The sequence below is a fragment of the Leptinotarsa decemlineata genome, unplaced genomic scaffold, assembly GCF_025532065.1.
Source record: "Leptinotarsa decemlineata unplaced genomic scaffold, Ldec_3_MD MMD2_tig00002082_RagTag_RagTag, whole genome shotgun sequence".
NCBI classification, from domain to species: domain Eukaryota; kingdom Metazoa; phylum Arthropoda; class Insecta; order Coleoptera; family Chrysomelidae; genus Leptinotarsa; species Leptinotarsa decemlineata.
The window spans coordinates 3,002,351-3,028,214 of record NW_027412573.1 but is presented as its reverse complement, the minus strand read 5'-3'; the positions used below and the strand labels follow the sequence as shown (position 1 = coordinate 3,028,214).

Below are 25,864 nucleotides of genomic sequence, written 5' to 3'. Positions count from 1 at the left end.
GTATCCCAAAACTGTTATACCATTGTCATCATCATCCACTTTAGTGTTCTTAGGAATGATTTTTGGACGGAAGGTTCCATTTAACCTACAGTTTTTTAGTAGTCGATTTATCACGTTATTATTCGGCTTCGGAAGTTGTGGATATCTTTCATTAAATACTCGGCATGTTCTACTTGCAATTTGCACTCACCATAAATTATTAATAAATTCAAGAAATCTTCATTACCGTAACCTAATCTTGACATTATTCTATTATAATTGGTAGCTATCACAATCAGTCAAAACCACCAACGAAAGTCTGACGTTAAATAATTGGTTTATTCATTTTTCCAAAGCACACTATTGAAAAATATCAATGTGTACTGTTGTACGTTAGAGACCAATACCTCAATGTATACAAATTGTAACTTTTTCTAAGGTAGGTACATACCAATTTCGAATTGACTGATCTGAGATAGTTAAGAAACTGGATCAAAAAGAAATATTAGTAAGTATAAAAAAAAATATTGAATATCCAAAATAAGTGTGATGAATTCAAAAAAACGAGCAAGAAAACCACGTCAGTTTCCGTTTGAAACAGTTTATCTCGAAAACGGTTCAAAATAGAAATAGTATTATCAGAACAAAGTTAATCTAAAATTGGATGTAGAGCTCAAAAATGTTGAAATATACAAGGTGTTCCATTTGAAAATATTGAGTTCCACTCATTTTTTCATGAGATCAAAGTATCTGCATTTTTTGAAGACCCTGTATGAGGCAAATGAAAATATGACTCGGAGTGAAGATCCTCATAGTATCACTCCACTCCATTTCAAATTTGATCGTTTTAGTGCAAGAGAGTTCAAGATTATCAGCATTTATAAAAAGTTCATGTTTGGTAAAAAAAATATCGAAATTAATTTATATCTTCTAAACGGTAATAGATAGGTATAGGGAAATAGTATATGAATTTGTTGACAAAGTGATAATGAATCATAATATGATATTATATACGGGGTGTTCCATTTGAAAAATCAAAGAAGCCGCTACTTTATAGTAGAAGCGACAACGCCGCTTCGCCTGAAATATTTTAGGCGTGTAGGTCATATTGATTTATGCATACTATGAAATTTTCAGATTGATCCGTTGAATAGTTTGTCAGAAACGGCTAATTAACGCTCATCATGAAAAGCCCTGTATAATAATAATATCGTTTATTACGCTTGAAAAATACATGCATACATAAAAAGAAAAGGGTTAGCCAAAGGCTATCTTCCACCCCTCTCAAATATTATACAGTGAGTGTAAGAAAATCATTATAAAAATACTCATTTACTATCATAACAATGATAGAGAAGAGAAAATAATAATAGATCATACAGTTGCTAATAACTCTTAATATTCTTAACATTATTTTGGTCAATTCAACAATTTCATTGCACTACCATACATTGAATTTTAAATTAGCACTAATTATTAAGCATTTGTGATTTTATTTCTTACGAAGTGTTCTGGCGATGCATTGAATTTATTGGAGCCTCTGGAGACACCCTACATTTTGTTTTATGAGAGAGGGGACATTGTTAGATCAAGATCTTCAGATGATGTGGTGCTGCAGGTTTTTCCGGGTTTTCCTGCAGCTGAAAAAGCAAATGCGCCACTGGAATCAATGAAGTCGCCCCGGAGCGCCAATTAATTTTTATTGTTGTATTTATTTTATTTTTATCGTTGTTTTAACACATTGTAATAATCCAAAAATATATCAATTGAAGAATATTATGATTCAAAATGGTAAAATTTCATTCAGATAAGAAGGGGCTATATAAGAAAAACATCCTTGTAATTTGGAAGTACGGTGCTTAGGTAGGTATGTTGAATAAGTTAATTCTCAAATTGACCATATATGCTCAATAAACTATATAAATAACTAGGTTTAAACAAAAACATTTTTATCAAATATTGGACTCTGTACCTCACATTCAGCTCCTTCATTTTTAACAAAAATAATGTGACATGTTCACCATATGGTATACAACATACGAATCGCATGCAAGCATTTTGCATACGTTGTAACTTCTGCTTGTTATATTGCGGCAAAAAATTGTAATACTCCGAACAACAATACTCGATATGGGGGTAAATAAGAGTTTTAACTAACCCGAGTTTCATTTCTTCTGATAACTGATACTTGAATTTATATAGTGATTTGAGTTCGAAGAATGATACTTTGAAAATGTTTGTCAAATATTCATGGAAAGACAAAGAGCTATATCTATGGTTACGCCAAGATTTTTAGCACTGTCTACCCAGTCAGTGTCTGCGTTATCGAGAGTGAGCCGAAAGTTACACCGAGTTTCTACTATTTGTCTTTGAGACGCTATGCATACGGCCAAAGTTTTATTTGGATTGATTTTCAGTCCATGATTCTCCGAGTATAAAAATGTTTTGTGCAAACCTGGGTTTATATTGGCCACGCAACTTTCTGTATCGGTGTTATGAGAAGACAAATATAACTGTATATCATCTGCGTATAGATGCACTTGACAATGTGATAAGAAAAAAAATCTGTTTAAATGTTTCTCTGTTAACCAGCTGTGGCACCCCTACGAACGACAACCCTTAGAAATCGAAACTTGTGCGAGCGAAGGATTAACGAAGTCTTACCTTTTAACGTCTGATTCCTAACACGGGGTAATCAAAAATGAACACTGAAAACATCAAGGGTCCTAAAATACTTCAACAGAAACATAAATGTGTTAAAGCTATCGGCCGTGGTCTGTCGATGGTATATCTTACGTTTCGTCTACGACTGCTGTAGATACTAACAAAGGCGATGAATAAAACAGACGAAGTGCTCTTGTGTCTTCAGAGCTCATACACTTCGTTAAAGGTTTGGTTCTCAGATTTCATTCTATCTGTGTGGGCATAGCTTTGTTCTTATCGGTTGCACTGAATGATATGATACATGTAAAGTTCAGTTCATGTAGCCAGACTTTATTCATGGTATCCCGTGCCAGGAATCGCTCAAAGGGGGGCGATAGTTGGTTAGCGGAAACACAGATTGGTTGGTAATGGAATGCTGTCAATGAAGCAGCGGAATGATATTAAATTTGTTTCGGAAACAAGTCAGCAGATTCAGGAAGGAAAGTTTTTACTTTCTTTTTCTCCATCTTTCAAAGAAAGGAAGAGTGCAATCATATTTCAAACTTTTTTGTAATTTTCCCACATTTTTGGAGAATTTACTGAGGATCCTGACTTGTTGATCAAAGATCCTCTGCAACAATGATGAAATCCTATATCAAAATGGTTCAACCATAGACATATCTCCACATTGCCAAACATCTCCAGGAAAAACAAAAAGTTCATTTTCATAAACAGTGATTCAATTATTTTGTTGAGATTTTGAGCAGCCCTACTCATGAATCTGAATTCATTCAATTTTTTCATGGCATGACTGTTTTTCAGGTGAAACTACCTTTAACGCCAGAATAGGCCCAACAGGTGGGAAACGAGGATACACTGTAATCACAGGCCTGCCTTCTTGGGGAATAGCTTGGTACCTAAACGATCTCTTGATTCCAGAAATCACACTGGAAAGAGGTCAGACGTACACTTTCATCGTGGAAGGGGGAGATGACAGTAGCAACCCAGCAAGGTAAGAATCAAACTCTGCCACTGAAGCTCATCCAGGAGTTATTCAAGAGAAACTAGCAGTCGATATTTCTATCTCACTTGTTAACTTTGATAGAAGGCTTTTCTCGTTTCAGGTATCATCCCTTCTACATAACAGACTCCAAAGAAGGCGGCTTTGGCCAGAAAACTAGGGAGGAGCAGAGCCAGCAGAAGGTTTTCGCTGGTGTGGACTTCGACCAAGAAAGATATCCCTACCCTACGGCTGCTGGGAGGTACTGCGAATGGGCTCATAAGAGCATCGATAAATCTAGCGAGTCGGAAACCTTCACAGAATTCATGGAAACCCTAAGGCTGGAGTGCGATCAGGGAGAAGCGGCCTATTTCAATTGGACGGTGCCAATGGACGCGCCTGATTTACTGTATTATCAGGTTAGTGTCAGGGGTTAAGTGAAACTGAATTTCGTTCAATGAATTTAGTGTTTTATTTCGTATTATTTTGTGTTGTATTTGAGTCATATTCAACTTGTTTCATTATTGTTTCCTCTTGAGGACTTCTTGTTGCTTTTTTGTTGGTATTTCTAAACTCGAGTGTTTGCAGAACAAATGTCATGAGCTGCAGAAGCTGGAATCTCTTTCGTCCACCCCCTCACTTCCTAGTGGTCCTCAACCTACTGCTTGCCACTTCAGCAAAATTAAAATATGAACTCTTGTGGTCGGAAGCCAGCCTCTAGTGCTTATAATCCATCATTTAGGATCATTTGTAAAACGCGACCCTACTCTATGTACGGTACGCATAGTGGTCCCCTGGAGACGAGTGCTGTATGTCTCGGACTGATGTGTATATGTTCGAACCGAATTGTGTATATGCATCCGTGAGGTTTTTATACTTACCGGAGCCGCTGAACAACAATTCTCGGAATTGATCTGATCTGATTAGTCTTTTTACAAATTATTTGCTGGACTCAAATGTCTTGCAAGAACAAGCCTCATTGAGTGAGGGCAATGACATCTCCCATATGATGGCGCCATCTAGTGAGAGAAACATTAATCATATTCTACAGGATGTATGTACCCCACTCTATGGTAAAACCTACTGGAGATATCACTCATTCCTAAAAGATTATGAGCAGAAATATGAAACTAAAGAATAACAAAGTGAGAATCAGACCAATAAACATATAAACATATATACGGAGATCACAGAGGTTAAATTGGCTGGGACACTAAGAACTTGTAGAAACTGACTCCCTAGTTGTATAGGTTACCAAATGGAGATCAGAAACAGAAAGATCCAGAGGAAATCCAAAAATAGATGGAAAGACCAATTGGATACATCAAACTTCGAAAAGTTAGGTACCTATAGGAAAGAGCGGAAGTTAATTATAATGAAGTTACACAAAAACTTGTACTTATGATGCACTGTTTGGAACCTTTGGTGTAGTAATGAATATTACTGGAGTTTTTTCCCAGCACCAAATCGTTATTTTCAACACCTCGACACGTGCTTCGATCACCAAGTGATCATCTTCAAAGAGGAAGATTAAAACTAGAAACTAATGCGAGGTAATCCTATTTATGCCATAAAGGTAAACCATCCAGGCGTACCAACCATACAGGTATACCAACCTAAATTAATTTTACAATTTTGCCTTATCTATTATTTTACAATCTATGTTTATATAAAACAATTTTCAGCTATATAAAAATTAATTTCACAATATTGCCTATCCAAATTTATTTTTGCAATGTGTTCTTTTGTGGTAATCAGTAAACCCAACAACATTATTTTATTTTATTTTAACAAGCTATATAGTATGCTCTTTGGTATAGGTCCGTCATCGTTATTCATAATATTATTTTTACTCATTTCTACACTCTCATAGGCATCTAGTTGCCTGTTGTTGTTAACTTGTCTAACTAATCTTAATGAACTGAAGTCTATGGAATGGTTTTGTTGCAAAATATGATGGGACTGCTGATTTTTCAGGTCTTCCATATTTTAAGTGTGCTATGTGTTCCTTATATCTTACTTTAATAGATCTTTTTGTCTGTCCATAATATTTTTCATCGCAGTCCTTACATTCAATTTCGTAAATTCCAGACTTTCCGAATTCTCGACTTTGTCTTTTGGACTTCCCAAAAGGCTCTGTAGTGTATAACTTGTTTTAAAAACCACCTTCATACCTAGTTCCTTGAAAATCTTTCCAAAGTTCCTCGTATATTGGTGGTATGGAACTGAGATGTATTTATCTTGGTTTTTGTCCTTTCTGAAAGTCGAGATTTGGTTCATTCTTAACCTAAACTTCTTTTTCCTTTTTATGTCATCTACAATCCCCCTCGAGAAACCGTTAGTGGCTGCTATTTCCTGTATTGTACGTCTTTCTTTTGTGAACCTATCATGTGTTAGAGGAAAAGTCAAAAGACGATGCACTAAAAAATTCAACCCAGCACGTTTGTGCTGTCCACAATGATGTGAACTGTCAGAAATATACCTGTACATTCTTTTTTCTTTTCTAAATATATCGTACTCTAACCCTCCATATTGGCTCCTCATTACCAAAACGTCAAGAAATGGTAGTTGTCCCTTATTTTCTAACTCATACGTGAATTTTATTGATGGACATCTATTATTTAAAATGGAAACAAAGTCGTCAATATTCGATTTTTTGGTATCGAATATCGCAAAAATATCATCCACATACCTTAACCATATCCTAGGAAAATACTTCTACTTTTCTTTGATTTCCATTTCGAATCTGCTCATGAACAGGTCTGCCAGGTAGGGGGACAAGGGGTTTCATAAAAGCAACTTTTTTCAAAAACTTGTGATCAACGAGTCAGAAGATCTATGAGTCTGAATTTTTCGATATATTTTTTCATTCCGATTTCAATTCCAGAATTTTGTTGAATTCTATTTGATATCTATTGAATTTCAGTTTGGGAGAGTATTTGAATATGGTTCTACCGCTCTTGTTTATCAATGCTGCATTACATTGCAATTGCAATTCGTGTTTGTGAAAAAAAAAAGTAAGTGTTAATATTATCGAAGAATAATAGCGCCCATCTCTAATACTGCATATCTCTTGATGCCAGTAATGCAGTTTACTGTAAGAATGTCATGTCAATATGTCAATCACTAGCAACGTTGCTTTTTGGTGTAAGTTGTTGTAGTTTAGGTTAAATAAAAGTCTTCACAACACATTTTTCTTGCCTATATTTCAGTATAATTAATAATAACTCTAACAGAAAGAAATCAACAACAATAAAAACTTTTTATAAAAATATGTAGAGCATACATGGCACCTAACCCAGATAATTTCACCATACATGTTCAGATATTTAATAATGAACCGATCGCTATTAAAGGTTTTTGAATTCCAGTGTTACACGCACAACAATCTCGGCTGGAAAATACACATCGTCGAACCTGGCTACATATCAGAGCACAACAGCGACCTCAATGGGGCCACAACAAACTACCCCGTGGCATCGGTCTTCACAGTCTGTCTCCTGTCACTACTGTTTCACGGAGAGCTCTACGATTTCTGACGATAGATTCGAACGGTCAATCGACTGTCATAAAATGAATACCTAACATTACACAACTACGGGGCTTTACTTCGAAGATGAAATTTGGGAGACCGACAAATGCAATATGGATGTAATTCCCTGTACGAGTTTCATATCAATTAGATGTTTCAATTGACACTTTCTATCAGGAATATTTTCGTGGTGGATATGAGTAGGCATGGAAAACAATTTTGTGTGGTTTTTTAGGGGTAGTGAGGTCATCACAGAGATAATCAGACGGCTGAATAATAATTCGGGATAAGCTCCGTTCTGGTGTGAAGGTGTTGGTTTTTTTACAGTCAGACTAATGACTTCACTCAGATCAGATTCATATATTCGAAAGAAGTTCGTGATAGTAGAAATGTTAACCGAGGAATATACATTCTTCGACTTTAAAGTAAATATTCCAACTACATTCATTTCAAAATGAAGAAATAACATTCTGTCATTAAAATAATCAAAAATAATCCTGCATCTCAGTTGACTACTGGAAAACAAAATCAGTAGGTGTATTTTCCGTCAACAGAAGGTAATCGGATAGAAATCCTTATCACGTCCATATTAGATACTGCGGTTACGAAAGGAGTCTATACCAAGTTTAGAAATCTCGGCGTATGATAATATATCATCCTGAATATCCATAAGATATTCACTATTGAATGCTTATAGGATGGCTTTTGGCGATGTTCATGAAATATAATTTGCGGATATCTCAGGAACGTCTCAGATGGATATCTTATGAAAGTAAAAAATTATGGATAACAGTCTGCCCGTCGCAATTTAGGAACGATGTAAATAATTTATGATATAATCCACAGTAACAGACATTTATGTAAAATGAAAAAATTGAGGAGTTTTTTTCAAAGTAACGACGAAAAGAAGTTTGATATTTTTCATACTTGCTCCATTCCAATTATTCGTTTCCTCAAAAATGGATGTCACTTTGAAAAGATCTCTTTTTTGACACCCCAATGAATCAAAAACAAAGTGAATAAACAGAAAACAAATACCTGTGGAAAAGTATTGGAAAAGAAATCAATAAAAAACAGATAATTGCAAATTGTCACATTATATAATTGCTACGCTCTTTACTAACATAATTATCAAAGTAAACCTGAAGAGGTAAAAATATAATATGTGAAATTTTGGGTCCAGAATATGAATTCCTGCTTTCGAGTAACGAAGTACCTACATCATAATTTATTTCATCATTTGAAGTATATAGCCCGGTAAAGAACGATTAGTCTATTTTTGCTTATCAATGACAGAATGGTCAGACGGGCCTGAAAATTAAGATTCTCATGGCCAAAAGTGGTTTTCCTACCACCCAGAATCCTGAAAATAATGAAACACGCGAGACACAAAGTATACTTTCATAAATTTCAGGCGAAGAATCAGTCTTCAAAATCTATAAATGATGAATTTCATGTCTATTCATACCAAATAAGTAAACTAACTTCTCTTCAAAACACTAAACAACCTAGACCACTGAACTCCTATCATAATTTCAGTGGTTCAGGAAAATATCTAACAATGTTTAGAGATAAATTCTTTGAATCTATTAGAATAAGTATATAATATATTTAAGATAATTCTGTATGTCATACGTACAGTAACAGAGTCAATGATGGCTATATTCGAATGAATCAAGAAATCATTAGTCAAACATATCAAATTCATAAAACTATTTATTCTGTTGTGAAATATTTGATGCTGAGCTCACTCCCCTAGATACACCAACAAGCAGTTATCTGGGATTACAGTTGTGAAAGTAAAATACTGGATGCTTATACGAAAGGGTTAAAAAGAGTTCTTGAAATTTTTTGAGAAAAAGAGAAGAAGACCTCTACCATTTGCGAAAGAAAGAAAGAAAATCAATATTATTTGTTAGGTTTTTGAGAAAATGATTCATTTATCAGGAAGTAACACCCAAATTTTTCCATTCTGAAGGAAAATCCAAGTATCAAAAATGACTGTGACGTTACTACTATTGAAACTTAACATCCTTTCAAACCACGTTCAAAATGTATAAGCAAATATCATAAAAAAAGAATAAGAATAAGAAAAACATTTGACAATATCGCACGTACAGTCAGAACAAGAATACAGGAAGAAGAAGAAAATTGAAATATGCAATATGAATAAGTTTCACAGAGTTGCCAAGTTCATGTCAAATGTTAGTGACGTCATGACCACCATTTTTACTTGATTGCGTAAAAACTACCGACAAAAAATTGTAAAATATTCAAAACGAGGTAGTTTTCACGTATGGGGTGAAGGTCCATTTATATTAGGCTCTTGAAATTTCCAGTGAAAACTATATGCAATTAGAATTTCAGGAGGTGAAAGGTAATAACTTTTTTGAAAATAATCTCATCTCTTCCTTGTAGACATCCAGTATTATACCACTTATATTTATGCGGTGAGTATATGTGAGGATAACGTGGGGAAAATGGGATTTATTTTGTAACGCGACAATAATATATCAATAATTAGTTAAAATGATTATGACGTGTATTTTATACAATTTATTCTAGAATAAGATGTTTAGTCGACAATAAATTAACCATCTGTGAACTATTTTTGGTGTATTTTTTTGCAAAACGGGACATCCCAATTTTTACCCTCTGAGAGGAACTTAAATAGGATTTGTAAACCAAACAAAATTAGTTCACAGTTGACGTCGGATAAAACTTAATAGTTGTTAAAGGTTTGCGGGTGTATGATGAAGTTTCAAATGATTTTCAATTGAATTAGAAATAGACCAACAGATTTTCATGAAGTAAAGTGGTTTGTCATGAAAAAGTTCCTCCTCATTTTAATTGCTATTAATTTTTATTGAGAGTATAAGAGTGTAACGCCAGGAATCATATTGATCTACTCGTATATACGTATATATTGATTATTTCATAAATTAATAGACACAGGGGTACATCATGATAGAAGAAATCTAGCTGGAACAAATCAAATATAACGATTAATAGGATATTCTGTTAAAAAATGGATTTTGGATGGAATTTTCTTGCTTGGTGTTTTTCATATGAAGATTCACAAAGTGAGACACCCTGTAAACAGAGGTAATAATGAAATCTACAATCAAAGAAATAAACAACTTTTTAATCAGGTATAAATTATTCAAAATTCACTTGGAACACACAAAAAAATAAACAAATACGATTTCTGCAAGGTAGAAAGTTATATAACCTATATAAGAATACTGAAAGGATAAATTTACGGGAACAAAGATGGTCCAAATAAACTGTTTATTCAGCGTGAAGCTATTACTAATAGCAGACAGATTTTTATTTCACAGCAGTGAACTTGGCGATTTGTGTGAAATAAACCCGGTTTTCTGGCAAGCAAGTTTAATAACAACTACCTGCATTATTGAAACCAAATGTATTTCATTTCTGGTTATGTATTAAACAGTTATTTTGGACGAAATACATTTAATATAATATAATATTTGCCATTACTGTCTGAAAATTCGTCCTGAATAATTACTATTATCGTAAATATACAGTTCATTGAAGACATATACAGCTTTTCAATTGTAGGAAGACATTTCTAAATTTCGATTTGATCGAGATCATATCATCATCATACATCAAACCACTTGAACCACCAAATTTTCTTTTCAAGCAAAAATTCATATAGGAATGGTTGATGAATCGATGCAAGTAAACCTTTCAACCGGTCAATTTATATCTACTTCACATTGTGTACTTCATGACAATAAACAATGACAAAACTACTATTTAATAAGAGTAGATATTATATACTAATGTAACTTGGAGTTGAGAATGACTGACTATTTTTTCTCTCAAAGTCTCCTACAACTCAATACAAACCTTCCTACAGATCAGGTATACTCGATTTTGTTTCATTCATTTTTGATGTGTTTAATGGTAATTACAAACATCTAATTTCAGCTACAATCAACTTCATCGTTTGTAGTTTGAGGACAATTGTTATTTTATGATTTGAAGTCTTGTAGTCGTAGATTTTTTGCTATACTTCAAAAGAAAATGAAATAAATTGTGTTGTTACTACAATAAACTACAATCAATTTAGAACCTATTCCAAAACTTTTTAGCGCATTATTAATTGTATTCCGTAGTTTGAATACTATCAATAGTGCTTTCTCAGTAACTGATGAAACTACAAATATATGAACATCACTACATTTATTAGTATTGTTTGTAGGTAAAGTAGGCTAAAAAAAGTTGATTTTTTTCAAAGCGGGTTCCAGCGTGACGGAGCTTGGTTCAGTCAGTGAAAGATGAAAAAGGACAGCCAACCCGCCTTTCCTGACTATATTCTGTTTCATTTTTCTTCTAATTCTCATTCCTTCATGTGTTGTCTTTTTTATGTTTCTTCTATTGCTCTTTTAGGTCTAACAGGATATATGATTTTCGAGGTAAATTTGGTGAAAAGAGAATAAAATCTTCAAGATTTTTCTGAAGATTTTACAGATTCTTACAACAGTTTCAATGCTTACGATTTATTGTTGTCGGACGATGTTAAAAATTCCATCATTGGTTATTTCTTAGAGTTTAATGGTTTTTCATCATCGTCTGAAGAAAGTTGAAAGGATTTTGAGCCCTTCTAGATATCTTGATTCGAAAAAAAATCAAAGGGTTTCAAATCTGGTAATTCGGCGGTCAAAAGGAAAGGGTCCACTGTTTCGCATAATTTGCCGTAATGAATAGCATCCAATGAATGTGATTTTTGATTTTACGTGAATTCCACTTCATTGCTCTGTAGCTTCCTTTCGAAACTATATTCCTTCGTTAGTAAATTGAAATAATTGTTGCGTACTAAAACCGAGATTTGAAAAACAAGTCATTCATTCTCAGCTTTGGGAAAAATGTGCACAAATCATTTAAGACAATAATTCGCATGTAAAAATGTAATAATAATACTATTCTATAAGTACCTTTGTCTTGCGATTGTAACTGGAGACAATAATATCTAAAGCGCATTATATATTTCATGACATCTATTAGTGTTTGTGAACTTTAAATTTAAAATGTTAAGGTGTTGTTAGTCAAACTGTTCAAGAATCATGGAAATTTTTTCTACAATTTCTGCGATATCATGAATATTCTCGTTGAAATTAAAAGGGTTATATTTTTAGTAGAGATTATTTTTTAGGAAAGAAGAGCTTCTGTATAATACACACCCAAAATCCTTTCTTTCCGAAAAGAATATTCTTATTTTACAAAATAAAGGGAAAATGAGAAAAAAAGTGTGATATCAATTCAAGTTGAAGTTAGTTCAAAAAGTGACAGTAGATGTCAACGTAGTACGTTAGATTCACGAGTCAAATGTTGTAGGTTCGAACCCAACTTCGATCAGAATTTTTCTCGCGAAAAATTTCTTCAGTTATATGGCTGATCAAACTGCGAATTATCATGGCGCTTTTAGGTGGCTCGAGGAGTTATTAACATAACCTACTCAGAACACACAGAAGTGTACATGATATAAAAAATATAATTTTCCAATCTGCACCACTGAGATTACAATTTTTCAAGTGAAATACTATTAATTCAGTATCATTTCACTTCGTTTGTAGAAAATAATATTTTCAGAACATAATTAATAGTAATAACAGTTAAGGTTGAAATGTGGACAATGTGCAATAGTTGGTATGCCGCTCGATTGTAGATTTTACTTTTAACAGAATACATAGTTATATGTATACTTAATTTTGTTACAGAAATTGTTTTTAACCACACCTTGTATTTTTGTTATGTACTGAATGGTTATTGTTCGTTACCTAGAAAAAGTTTCCATGTTATGAAAGATAAATTATATTGTCATATTTTTATTATATAATTCTGAAAATCTCATATCAATGCTTTTGAATGTTGTTTTAGCATGTGTACTTTTGTTATACTTGAATATCATACTTAATACCTTCTTATAAAAAATGTTTTCATATTGAATATATTCGTTTTATTAAAATGTCTTTTCACTCCACCCTATGAAATATCAAAACAAGTCTACTCTGGTATATTTTTTGCTAGCTAAAAAATATTTGAAAAATAGGAAAACACAATCCTTTGTGTTTGTGTGTAAGGACTACAGAAACTTATTATTCGAAATGATTTTAGAATATGTATTTATTTCAGTGACCATCTGAAAAGTTTTGTCTTTCGCTATCTTGTAATGAATGGATAAAGCTTAATTCACTAGCATTTCAATTTAGACATGCGAATTCGGCTTTTGAATTGAAGATGGCGCTTACGATGTCAAAAAAAGGGTGAGTTCTTAAATTTTACAGGAAAACATTATCCATGAAACGTTTCAACCAATAGAAACGCGCTAACGATTTGAATTGACCAATAAATGAATCCATCGGATCAATGGGTGGACTCACCGATTAATTTAGGAACTGGCCTAAAATGTTTCATGAAACTATGCCAGTGGTTTTCGGTACGAATTATAAAAAGATATTCATATGGTGATTATGATCATGAAAAGTGTATCAATATTTTAATTTAAGCGAGGTCGACGACATATCCCCTTACGAAGTAGCCATCTATGGGATTAACAGAGAACAAGATTCATCTTCTGTGTTTCACTGCAATGCAACTGACCGCCTAGGGGGAGCCTCGTTTTTTCCTGTCGATCCCATAAAAGGCGGTTGAATGATCACCTACCACCACTGATGTGACCTAGGGCGGGTCGAAACAGCGGTGTCTAGTGCTGAAACATAAATGCGTTGTGTTTGAGCACTGATTCAAATCAAAGATGGATAACGACGTAAAAGCTCAACAAAAGTTTTGTCTGATGGAATCAAAATGCATAGAAACCTTAGTGTGTTAACCCATTTGCTCTTGTTTTTTCAAAAACTCTTGACGCGAGAAATGAGAGAATCGACATGAATGAATCGATGAATGAGAGTGACCCAATTTTGTACACATGTTGATAGATGGTGCAGGAATCGAAATTTATAGCGCGTATTTTGTTCAGTTCTTGTGACTTCAAATGTACTCAGCACGTTTGTGAATGGAATGCTGAAATTCATTGGATCTATGTACTATTTCCTTATTAGGACTGACGTAGAGCGCGGGTTTTTGACAAAATATTTTACACGTAGAAAAGGTTCATGTAATCTTATTCCAATAGATCAGAGCATATAACAACATTGAATTTCTTTAGTTCAGACTTCTATTGTCTAATATGATATAAAATGATCTGAAATCCTTAGAAGAATCGATAAAATTCAAATGAATAGCTGAAAATAACAATTATATGTAGCAATAAAACCCTGAAATGAAATTTCAATAAAATAAAATACAAGCAACAATCGAAAATTGAACAATAAAAAAGACATGAAAATCAAAAGATCTCAAGCCCAGTTACCCCACGACGTTTCGATTGTTAGTATCCTTAATCGTCTTCGGATGATAACAACGTTACCGCTGTAACGGTGCACTGTGTATTGAAAATTTAATCACTTTATGCTAATAATCAGTATTCTTTGACAGGATTTTTCACGGAACTGAAAATTATGTCTGGCCTACTGTAATTTGGAGTTCTGTGGTGTCGTTGACACTGGCAGAATTGTGTTGTCAAAACATTCTTGTCCTGTCAATATTTTATTATGTTTATTTGTCACTGCCAAACTCAGCTTGTATTTATTTCTGAGTTCTGTCAATAGATTAATGGTGCTTTGTTTGCATTTGATGCTGAAAGTTCCTGAATTCTTTAATTTGTACATATAGTGAAAATTCATTTCCACCCCAATTAGGGCAATAATGAAGTGAGCAATCATCAACACCCAAACAATGACGCAGATTCTCAACGCCCAAATTTTGAAAGTCGACTAAGCAATTGCTTGAAAGTCGAAACATAAACATTTCCTGGAAAACCTTACGGTTGTGAACTACTTACAAACAAGCGGAAAAGTGATTCTACTTGTATGATCTAAATACAAGTTAGTGTCTAAATGTGTGGATAGCACTGAAAAAATACATTTTGAGTAAATTCGAATATATTTTCGAAAAAGCCCAATCATGCCTAGTGCACACAGAGGTAGAGATTACAGGCGACAGCCGTCCAGTAACTTCACATATGTCAGCCCTTGTGTGAAGTACTTAATATTCATTCTAAACTTTGTATTTTGGGTAAGTGACTCCTTCAAACGTATTACTTTCTGTGGAATGTATTTTGAAGGGAATATATAAGTCATAAATTATGTTTGTATATTCAGGGTTTCCCACACAAGCAATATGTATCTTATTTGAAAGATGACCAAAAAATATAAACTTGATCAAAGGTTCTATTACAAAACATAAAGATGAAGCTACTAGTCGCCACTATCATAGAAAACCTTACAGCAACTTTTTTCAAATGACACCATACCATACATTTTTATATGTACTAAATGATGCACTGTTTTATTCTAAATTTGGTATTATGCATTGTTTATTATATGTCAATATAGCGATATGAAAAACCACAGAGAACAATTTACAACAGGTCACTGATCAAAAATGTATAATAATATATCACAAAATTTATTGCTTTATTAGAAAGACATTCGCGAAAGCTACATATTTCACACCAAATATCAAGAAATGAATCTACATGATAGTATTAGACCATATGTCCAAATTGTTCCTCCCTACAAGCCACATATGGCTGATAGCATCACAATACTGCCATGTGAGCCTGCGACATGCATATCTAATTTTTTATAGTAGATCTTTGGCACGGTTGAGTATTATAAGGTCTAGAGGGGTTAAATCTGGTGAGTGTACGGGCCATTGGATTTAACCTCTTCCACCAACCAATCGATTGTTTTTCATAAGTGGCTTCAAAACAGTGGGCTATTTGCATGTTTTGTTATTTTTGCTCAGATGTCAATGAAACCCTTCTGTTTATTATTACTGAAATACATGTTCAGAAGTTGTTGACATGACAGATTGACTGATATATTTGGTATTTTAAAGGTAACATAGAGACAACAAATCTGTCAAAATGTAAATGTAAATAAAAAATATTTTTGAAATAGTATAACAGAATTTCAGATTGGAAGTGACTGCTACAGTGGCTTTATCTGTTTTGTAATGTTCCTTTTGATATAATTTACAATCATTTTCATGTGGGATTCCCTGCATATGTACGAAAAAGTAGTTGTTGTAGACAGGTCCTTTTTACAAATATAAAACTTTTTTGAAAAATCCTTTTTTGTCCAATGTATTTTTCAGTTATTTGGAGGTCTGCTCATAGGAATAGGAATGTATGCCTTCGTGGACAAATGGCAGTTGACTGGCTGGGTAAAACTCGAGAACGTCTACGATGTTATCCTGAACATATCTTTAGTGATGGTCATAATGGGTGGTGTGGTCTTCATCGTGAGTTTCGCGGGATGTGTTGGAGCGCTCAGAGAAAACACTTGTTTGCTCAAATTTGTGAGTGTCAATGACGCCAGTCTTTGAAAAAAATTATAATACAATTTGCTTGCAGTACTCATTATGCCTGTTGATTTTCTTTCTATTGGAGATGGGAGTTGCGATAGTGGGATTTGTCTTTCCACACTCGATGCAGTCTGTTTTAGAAGAAAACTTCACAGACAAAATTATTCATACGTACAGAGATGATCCTGACTTACAGAATTTCATAGACTTTGCTCAACAAGAGGTGAATGTGTTTTACAATCATATTTTAAATTATTGAAAAATCAATAAGAAAATTACTTTCAATGTCTTTGAGAAAGAGTTTTAAACACTTTCAGATTCAGACTTGACAAGTTATTTGGTAGTACATGAACAATTAAAGATATAAAATGGCCGTAGAATCAAAACATTTTTAAATTCGTTAACACTTGTTCTTTTAGAAATGTCAGATTCAGTCCTCATGATTCTATTTGGAGTAATAAATCACTATTACTAAAGACCAACCTCTGAAACATTGTCCACAGCCTCAATTCAATTTGAGATTGGAGTCCTTTTTTATTCCTATTTTGAATTTATTTATGTTGATCAATGTTTTCATTTCATCAGATAATTTACTTAAAAAAATTCAATGCACATGCAGTGTGGGCAATTTTCAGTTACTGTAAGTCCGTGAACAGGGCAATTGCTATTTCTAGTTCTGGTTTCACATTTATGAGGACTGTAATTTACAATAAAAATCGATTCATTTTTAACGAAGGCCATTGAACATTCATGAATTTATATTGCGTAGATGGTCAATATATTGTCTATAATTGCGTCAGATCAATTGAAAACCTAATATTTGCTTTCATCTTTCAGTTTCATTGCTGTGGATTGAGTACAGAAGGCTACATGGATTGGTCCAAGAATGAATATTTCAATTGCACTTCCCCAAGCGTAGAGCATTGCGGAGTACCGTTTTCTTGCTGTAAAAATTCAACAGATCTGAGTTCTCGGCTGGTGAATATAATGTGTGGATATGGAGTACAAACTCTCTCGGTAAGTGTTCAGAAGTAAATGATCTGAGGTTTCTCTAGAAGCTACATTTTATGAGAATTTATACTTGTAAAACATGTTTTGATCATAGTAATGATAGTAAAACTTTTATTTTCTTTAAAGGCAATTAATAATTACCTAAGATATGTCACAACTGTTAATGTAAAAAAAATACGAATAATAAAGGACATAACAAATAAAAATTTTCTATAAAAAAATTAAAACCGTTTGATAAATCATGATACATGATAAATATTAATGTTTACAGATTTTTCAACATTATTTTTTCCAATTGACACTGAGTAATTGGGTCCAGATATGTTTTAGTATTTTTAATATTTCAATCATTTTGTTTCTCAAGGATTTCAAGCCTGTTGAAGTTTTTTTAGACAATGGAAATCTGAACCTGAAACATTGTCAATCATATTCAAACCAACCATTTTAGCATTTGTAATTGGCAGCATTATCAATATCAATAACGATTCCTTTCAATTTTTGTCAACTCCTTGACCAAATTAACATTCTTATTAGTACGAGATCTGTTTAAAAAAAAGGGGAATGTTCAACTTTCCCGGGCTGTGTAAAAAATATCAAAATTTAAGTAAATTATCCTCAAGTTTTCGAGATTCAGGAATACATTTTGTGAAAAGGGATTTTTGGGATGTTGAATCTTAATTTGAAAACTGTTTTGATCTACATTGAATTCTGTATACGTTTGAAGAAAATTGGCCCTGTTACCTTTTTCTAACACTTGTAAAAAGTGACCTAATGCATAACCAATGTCTTTATTGGTTGGTTTGAATCTTATTTTAACATGGTTGTTTTTTGTTGCAAAACGAAGTGGTTATTTTACTTGAATTGTCAATAAAATCTCTCATTATTTTTATTCTTATTAACTTCAGAACAATTTGAAGTTGCTCCAGTAAAACTGGAACCCACTGTACAAAAAAAATTGTTGGTCGATTTTAAAATACAATCATTGTGACTTCCCCAGGTTGCTGAAGCCAGTAAGAAAGTTTGGACGTCAGGGTGCATAGAAATCGTCCGCTCTTGGGCCGAAAGGAATCTCTATACGATCGCAGGGATAGCCCTAGGAGCTGCCTTGTCTCAACTCTTCGTCATTTATCTCGCCAAGACCCTCGAAGGCCAAATAGATCTGCAAAAATCGAGGTGGGCCAGTTGAAATTTAGGGTATATTTGTAAATATGAGGTCCAACCGTTCTGAATATTTCCATGTTCGTGTACCGTCTATATGTATGTATGTCGTTAACTTTAGCTTTTAGATATCTACTGTTTTTAAATTGATGAATAAATATTTGTATTTGTATATCTGTTTGTTTGCTTTGGGCTTATATTTTTGTTTGTTGTATTTTTATAGGCAGGTTCAGGAGAATTTGTTGGGTTTTATGTATTGATACTATGACATGATATATTTTGGGTATTGAAATAAGCAGTTTTTAAATGTATAGCAGAAATAGTTATTACTGTAACAAGGTCGATATGTAGCAAATAACGGGGGAGGTTGAATATTATAACAACAATCTGTCATTTGTGTATCGTACATTTTGGTTCCGAGGAATGAACAAACCACGTACCTCGTAATTCTACATAAAAATCCTAGCATCATGTCATGGAACAGTTTAACAATATCACAACAATATTATAAGCAACGTCAGTTATTTGTGTTCGCGAGTTCGCTCAACAATAACCATGGATGAAATTGGGGAACAAATTCGAATTTATTTAGTAATATTGGGAGAATCATGTGCAGCGAGTGTATTTCTTAACGGACGGAGACTGTTAACATTAACTTCTCAATTATCATCTGAATACTGTTGAATCAAAATAACAGTATGGGATTACGAAAAAAAATCAATGAATTGTCAATCCTTGTGTGAACTGAGAAGTCGATGTTACTTCTCTAAATCCATTACAATCTCACTATATCTATAAGCACATATTTCTTTCCAAACTTCTCTCACATTCTCTAAAAATTCAATTAATAACCTCAAAACTTTTTTTAGGGTTATGCTATTTTTCCCTCTCTCTTATTTCTATGGAAGTTGCTTCTCATTCGAGCGCATTTGGCCAGGTTTCTCCTGTTCAAAGTGAACAGAAACTTCGTCCGGGGGCGCAACTGTCTTGCTCAAGGCAATGCTGCCAACCTAAGTTACCCATTCACTTTTAACCAAAACTCTTCATTTTTTACTTGTCGTCGCCTCCTCGGGAGGCCTTTCGGATAATAATAAGACAAATACACTAACTGACGACGCTAGTCTTCTCTAATTCCTCTCATCACTGATGAGACCTATGGCGGGTGGAAACAGAAATCATGAGAGTCTTGTATTTGGGTTCTAGTTTTCAACTTGACCAATGAGATACTAAAGTGTTGATTTTCTAAACCCAGTAAAATATATCTTTTATTTCAGTTATTACTCAAGAATTCCTTTTTCCGATTAGCAACTTTTGGTGGAATTTAGATAAGATTACCATGGAAAACAAATTAGGATTTGAATTGAAGGAAGAAAAAATATATAGGGCATGAAATGTACTATTACATACAATATTCACAGTGTGAGCCTCTTAGAATGAGATGTTTATTTATTGTATATTCAGTAACCGATTTACAAAATATTAAGGACAAAAATAATTCATTAAATAACTTGCAATTTCTACAAAAGTTTTGTATAGATCATATTGATAACTTGTGTTTTCTTGTTCATTATTTTGCATCTTTAGTTAATTCAGTCGATCCTTATTCATAAACATTTAATGTTTCTTGGGATAATAAAGACAATACAAAAAAATTACAAACGCTGCTTTGAATTTATTTCCAGTTGAAATTCACAGCAGAGGAGTTTTGTGTAATTTTTACCATTTTGAAAATGGTGTAATGACTGAAACTAGTCAACAAATATAAAACTGTCGTGGAAAATAGACGAAAGTGTATTGTGAATCTTTACTTCAAGTATTTCTCTAGATGTTAAAACAGAGGTACCACAAAGCTCTATTTCGGGGCCACTTATTTCATATAAGATGCTCAATGAAAACTATGAGAAGTGTCTTAGAATACTATTTTCAATACCCTGTAAGACTATTGGTACATGAAATGTTTCTTGACTGCTTGGGGCCTTGTTCACGGGATGGAGCTGTTACAATCTTTCTCTTAGACGAAGGTTTCATACACGCAGTTGAGCCGCGTTGAAATTCATCGAGTCTCAGGCTCTTTGTGTGGGATCTTTCCTGCATTGATGAGACTACCTTGAAACAGGTCTGTAGGTGATCCACTCGAATAATTTTAGTATGGTCCAGCTGCTGAATGAATGAATAACATCTGCGAAACTAACCTCTGTTATATATCTTGCATAATTGGCTGTCGGATATAATTCAATGTCCAGCGTGGTATAAGCCGGAGAAGTAGTTGTTTTTAGGCAGGCATTTACCAGAACCTATCGTGTTGGTAGTTGGAAGAGATGAATATTTTGAGATTTTTATTTCTGTTTAAAATCTGTTTTTCCGTTAACCAGCTGTCGCACCCCTACGAACAACAACCCTCAGAAGTCGAAACTTGTGCGAGCTAAGGATTAACTAGGTCTTACCTTTCAACATGTGATCCCTAACGCGGGAAATATTCATTTTCTAGTATGAAATTTAGTGATTTGAGTTTATTTCACTTGGCCCACATATTTCTGTCATTAGTTCAAAGGTTGTTTTTGTGAGTTAACCACAATTTAATCTCGTGACACAAAAGCTTAAGAATCGGTTTGAAGCGTCTTAATTAGAACAATACTGAGTGAGGATAACAAATCACCTTATGAATTGGTTTACAATTTTGTTTTTAGCTAACACATTTTTCGGCAGCAAATTGTTTGTAAAATTATTTATAGGTACAGTATAAATTCTTCCAAATTCATACTGAACATGAATCATTGATAATACTATTGTATTTTATACATGGATTCCAAAAATATTTGATTATCTTATACCAAAAGTCTAATAATGGTGTTGATTCAGGAGTTTAGAGATAGAAAATCTGTGAAATTGGAAAATAAAAAAAATACTGGTTAATAAAGCCTTATATTTTTGTGCACAACACTGGTTATGGTATAAAAAGCTGAAAGGGGGTTGCCAGAACCGGTATGGGTCTTGAAATACTTCACACAAACCAAAATCCTGGAACTGGAATTCTGCATAATCTTTTACTGTTATAAAAATTGTTGCAAGCTTAACCAACAAATCCAAAAAAACAACCCTGACTCCTTCATTCTTCCGATGGGGTTTCCTCCAACACGCAAACGTCCAGAACGCAAAATGTAGCTCGGCACATTGGACAACTACACTTCGAAGAGAGCCACATATTCTGCTGCTCTTGGTCTTGGCGCAAAGCAAACCACTTGGCCAAGCAATCTGCGCACCACATAGGTTTACAAAAACAATTTGTGCAGTTGTTTGGTCCAGGAGTATCTTCGCAAAGCTTCTGGATTTTCACGTTGCTTCGAGATTGGAGACAACCTGCGCACTGGTCCACTTCCTGGAAAGAACGTAGATATTAGGTACGACCCGCTAAAATACTGACTTATCTGCTAAAACTAAAAAAAAGTGTAATTCACAAATTCAGACCCTCTGAAGACGAATCTCTAGTGTCAACCGAGTATGTGAATGAAAAATTTCAAACTTCAGATGAAAGAAATGTTATTTGAGAGTGAACACATATGGAACAAACTAACACAAATACTGTTCAATGCCTTTTTTCATTAGTTCCTGTATGTGGAAGCAGTGTCCACGACAACAATCGTCCGCACGTTTTAAAAATCATTCGAGGATCAAACTAATTGAGCTCTAGGTTCTGCCTTACTCAGCATAATCCCCAGACCTCTCACCAACTGATTACCACTTCAATAACATTTTCACCGGTAGAAGCTTCGCCAATCAGTACCAGACAATAACGGCCGTCGTCGACTTCATCGAATCCCGAGTACGCAACTTTTATGACAGAATAATTCGACTTGTATTATGTTGGCAAAAGTGCACTGATTCAAATGGCGCTTACTTTGATTAAATTGAATAAGTATTCACCAAGATATTACAGTTTAAAGTAGTCTTATAAAAAGGACAAAGCACTCATCTTATTTTTCAAAAAGGTAGTGAAAACTTGATTTAGTTCATTTTGAATGGTGAATTCCAAGCTGTTAAATAGAAAGAAAGAAACTTTATTGACCTCAAATAACAATTTCTGTTACATGCACCTCATCAAACTTATAGAAAACTTGGGTGACAAATGAACTTTTTACTTTGAACTTTAATTCTTTTATATGGAGGTCTTCCCATTCACTAGGCAAAGTGTTATATATTTTTATGGGAAGAAACTCCGTTTGTTTGGCTGTGTTTTGATAATGCATTTTCGATAGCCTGATGATGTCTTTGTGTTTTGTATCATGATTGTGAATCCTGGAGCCACTATTATATTTATTTTCATACATACTTTTGTAAGGCCTTCAATTGAGTTTGTCGTGGAGTAGTGTTAAAATAATTCTACTTTGAAGAATTGCTATGTGGGCCGAAGTGGGCACTGCTAAGGAAAAATAATATCAGAACATAAGAGAGTGTGCAAAACTGGGCTAAGCGGCAAGGAAGTATATGGGAGTTCTAAATGTTCAACTTTTCCTATCAAAGAGAGGTGGTCTTCTTGAGTGAAATAATTCACACAGCAGTGTTTAACTGTTCAATTCAATAACACAAAACTGAAACTGAAATCATCTTCAATTTGAATCTTGCCATCATTATTTACCTGATTAGTTTGATACTGTGGATTCTCATTTATAGTATCTTTGAATACGTCTACAAATTGATCAACAACAGACTGATGGAACTTGACATCCGGCATTATGGTTATGGATCTGGCCACTCTATCTCTGAGGTCTTTGAAATCACCAGCGTTGATTCTTATTGAAAACGGTTCGACTCCCTGTCTCCCAGATTTCACCTCAATATTCAAATATTGCACTTCAATGGTAACACTGGGTGATATCCTGTAGGAGTCAGCTTCTTTCACGGCCAAGGAAGCATCGCTTTGATGTACTATGAACATGCTCAGAGGCGTGATTTTGATAATCCAATTCTCGGTGACGATAATTTTAACTATTGCGCTTGTTTGAATACTAGTTTTGTCTACCCTGGAAAGAAAACTTGAATGACTTCAATAATAATATACAGGAATATTTTTATTCGAATCTATGTGAGGGGATCTTGATAGTGGCAGAAGATACGAAGCCATTGAAGTATGACAAAGTTGATTTATTTCAGGTAAATCAGGAGATGTTTTATTTATTCAGACGAGAATGGAGTTTCAGATATGCTTTAAAGGATTAAATGTTGTACCTAGAGTTAATTAGGTATTTCCTTGATTCGAGCTTTTGTCAAAGTCGTAATAAAATAATTGCTGTGAAAATGCTGGTTTGTATTTGAAATTACAAAATTGAAAGTGACCCAAGATGGACAAAATGTAGTTTAAAATTGGCTGATTTTAACAGCCCACTGAAAGTCTTCATGACACTGTATAAAGAGATTTCCAATATCTCTGAAAAAAATTGATAAAGCAAAAAATTTAAATTTTGAAATTTTCATTCTTTCCCGTATATCTTGTGTAACCATGGTATCGTTTGATAGTACACCTAAATACGCAACTTTACTACAATTTACCATTCTAACTTTCACTGTATACAAGATCCCCATCCCCATAGGTAGATTCAAATGTGAATAGCCCCCCATAAAGTAGAAACTAACCGTCTGAACTCCATATCTATGCTGCTAGCCACATTTTTCCAGTCATCAGAACTGTTACTGAATTTTGATATATTCAAGGCAATGGGATGGTTTTCGTACTCATTTCTAGTCCAATTCTTCAGTTCATATAAACAAACCATAGGAAGAACAATGCTGGATGTGTACAGTATCTTCCAGAGCACAGGAACTGAGGAGAAAATGGAAGATATCTGAAAAATAAGTTCTTCATCGACTGCATATGTGTTCAGGGTACCTTTATACCCCTTCCGTATATTCCAGTGTACATGACAGTATTATAAAACCAAGTGGTAGCAGAGAATAAACCAGGAGGTTCAAACATGATTTCCTGATGTGAAATGTCACAAATTTTTCGTGTTCACATCCTAGAACTGCCCCAAAAATGGATTGTAATGTCAAGCCTGCACTAACAAACTCTGTTGGGGGGTATACTATACAAATGCACAAAAGGAAATATACTATACAGGCAATGAAATCGGGCGACATATTTACATATTGGGGCTACTAAAATTCTTAAGACTTAATTATATGAAAATAAATCACAAAGCATTTTTTATCATTTCATTGAAAACAAAATTCGATGACAGCCAAAATGACCTTGGCCTAGTGTTTGAAGTTATTTTCACTAGCGTCTGTAGACAGCAATTGCATGGCGTGTTTACTTTGTCAATTAGCACTTGACACATAACATTTATAATATTTTTATTAAGAAATATATTGCCAATATACAAATCATCGACGTATTGAAATAGCATTATATTGTGAGATTTTTACTGGATACCGCAACACGTGTTTTGTTATACAATAGCTTTCCCATGCGTTTTTATCTTTGGATTCGCGTAAACACGCTTGAGAAAACAATTACATCACAAATCATCAATATTATCTGAAGATATGTGGAATATTTCAGATCATAAGAATATTCTCTAAGATGGATTATTCTGTGACTGTTATGATACCCGACCTCTAAACCTATTTAAAATGAAAACTGTAACTAGTTGATGGCTTGGAATCTCTGTTGTTAACAAGAGGGCATGTTCATAAATTCTTCAGAACAATTTCGAGGGATCGCTTTAACCAATAGGAATGAGATTCGAAAAGACCATTTGATGGATTCCACCAATGAAATCAAAAACCATAGTGTCCACAGTGCTCTGTGATGTGAGGAATGCGGATTTGTCGATGTGCCTACAGTTTACTGTAAAAGCTTTTGCTGTCTAAGTCTTCCATTTTTGGCCACTTGATATTGACTAGATATTTGATGACTTGATTGATAAATAACTAACATATACATATCATCGGTTGACTATGAATGCACATTGAATATTACAGAAAAAGATTGTTTTTTGTTTGTCGCTTCTGCAGTTTGTCAGCCATTTGCTTTTATTTCTGAGACATAAATGGAGAGTTCCGTGATGGCTCTCACATGTCCG

General features: G+C 33.9%; 3 protein-coding genes across 12 annotated transcripts in view; 2 read left to right on the top strand and 1 right to left on the bottom strand.

Annotated features, from left to right (window-relative positions):
- LOC111507030 (protein Skeletor, isoforms B/C) overlaps positions 1-13,133 on the top strand; it is a 122,237-nt gene extending 109,104 nt beyond the window's left edge. For 7 of the 8 annotated variants that reach the window (XM_074176825.1, XM_074176821.1, XM_074176824.1 and 4 more), the window contains 3 exons: positions 3,445-3,634; positions 3,747-4,041; positions 6,994-13,133. In XM_074176825.1, the coding sequence (XP_074032926.1) occupies positions 3,445-3,634; positions 3,747-4,041; positions 6,994-7,161 (653 nt within the window). In that variant the 3' untranslated portion in view covers positions 7,162-13,133. The remainder of the gene's footprint in view (positions 1-3,444; positions 3,635-3,746; positions 4,042-6,993) is intronic. The other variant, XR_012465780.1, reaches the window with a different exon arrangement.
- Positions 13,134-14,768: 1,635 nt separating this feature from the next.
- LOC111507027 (tetraspanin-33) lies at positions 14,769-20,408 on the top strand. 2 transcript variants are annotated; one of them, XM_023162254.2, is made up of 6 exons: positions 14,769-15,320; positions 16,407-16,610; positions 16,666-16,839; positions 17,454-17,633; positions 18,625-18,800; positions 20,060-20,408. In XM_023162254.2, the coding sequence occupies exons 1-6, from the start codon at positions 15,210-15,212 to the stop codon at positions 20,088-20,090; spliced, it is 876 nt and encodes a 291-aa protein (XP_023018022.2). In that variant the 5' UTR covers positions 14,769-15,209; the 3' UTR covers positions 20,091-20,408. The 2 variants fall into 2 exon arrangements, with proteins under 2 accessions (XP_023018022.2, XP_023018023.2); XM_023162255.2 differs by lacking the exon at positions 20,060-20,408 and having other exon boundaries at positions 14,770-15,320; positions 18,625-18,959.
- A 1,283-nt stretch (positions 20,409-21,691) lies between these two features.
- Positions 21,692-25,041, bottom strand: LOC111507028 (E3 ubiquitin-protein ligase TM129). Of its 2 annotated transcripts, none has more exons than XM_074176818.1 (4): positions 24,675-25,041; positions 24,414-24,622; positions 23,419-23,815; positions 21,692-22,161 (listed from the first exon to the last, which is right to left on the bottom strand). In XM_074176818.1, the coding sequence occupies exons 1-4, from the start codon at positions 24,915-24,917 to the stop codon at positions 21,892-21,894; spliced, it is 1,119 nt and encodes a 372-aa protein (XP_074032919.1). In that variant the 5' UTR covers positions 24,918-25,041; the 3' UTR covers positions 21,692-21,891. The 2 variants fall into 2 exon arrangements, with proteins under 2 accessions (XP_074032919.1, XP_023018024.2); XM_023162256.2 differs by having other exon boundaries at positions 23,419-23,803; positions 24,675-25,040.
- Positions 25,042-25,864: the final 823 nt, after the last annotated feature.

What these genes read in the sequence shown, in the direction of transcription:
- LOC111507027 (XM_023162254.2), top strand. Translation starts at nt 15,210, where the DNA reads ATGCCTAGTGCACACAGAGGTAGAGATTACAGGCGACAGCCGTCCAGT. An exon ending in ACACTTGTTTGCTCAAATTT is followed by an intron (nt 16,611 to 16,665) that starts GTGAGTGTCAAT and finishes ATTTGCTTGCAG; the next exon opens with TACTCATTATGCCTGTTGAT. An exon ending in ATAGATCTGCAAAAATCGAG is followed by an intron (nt 18,801 to 20,059) that starts GTGGGCCAGTTG and finishes CTTTTATTTCAG; the next exon opens with TTATTACTCAAGAATTCCTT.
- LOC111507028 (XM_074176818.1), bottom strand. Translation starts at nt 24,917, where the DNA reads ATGTCGCCCGATTTCATTGCCTGTATAGTATATTTCCTTTTGTGCATT. An exon ending in CACTGGAATATACGGAAGGG is followed by an intron (nt 24,623 to 24,674) that starts GTATAAAGGTAC and finishes CTTATTTTTCAG; the next exon opens with ATATCTTCCATTTTCTCCTC. An exon ending in CACAGTATCAAACTAATCAG is followed by an intron (nt 22,162 to 23,418) that starts GTAAATAATGAT and finishes CGTTCTTTCCAG; the next exon opens with GAAGTGGACCAGTGCGCAGG.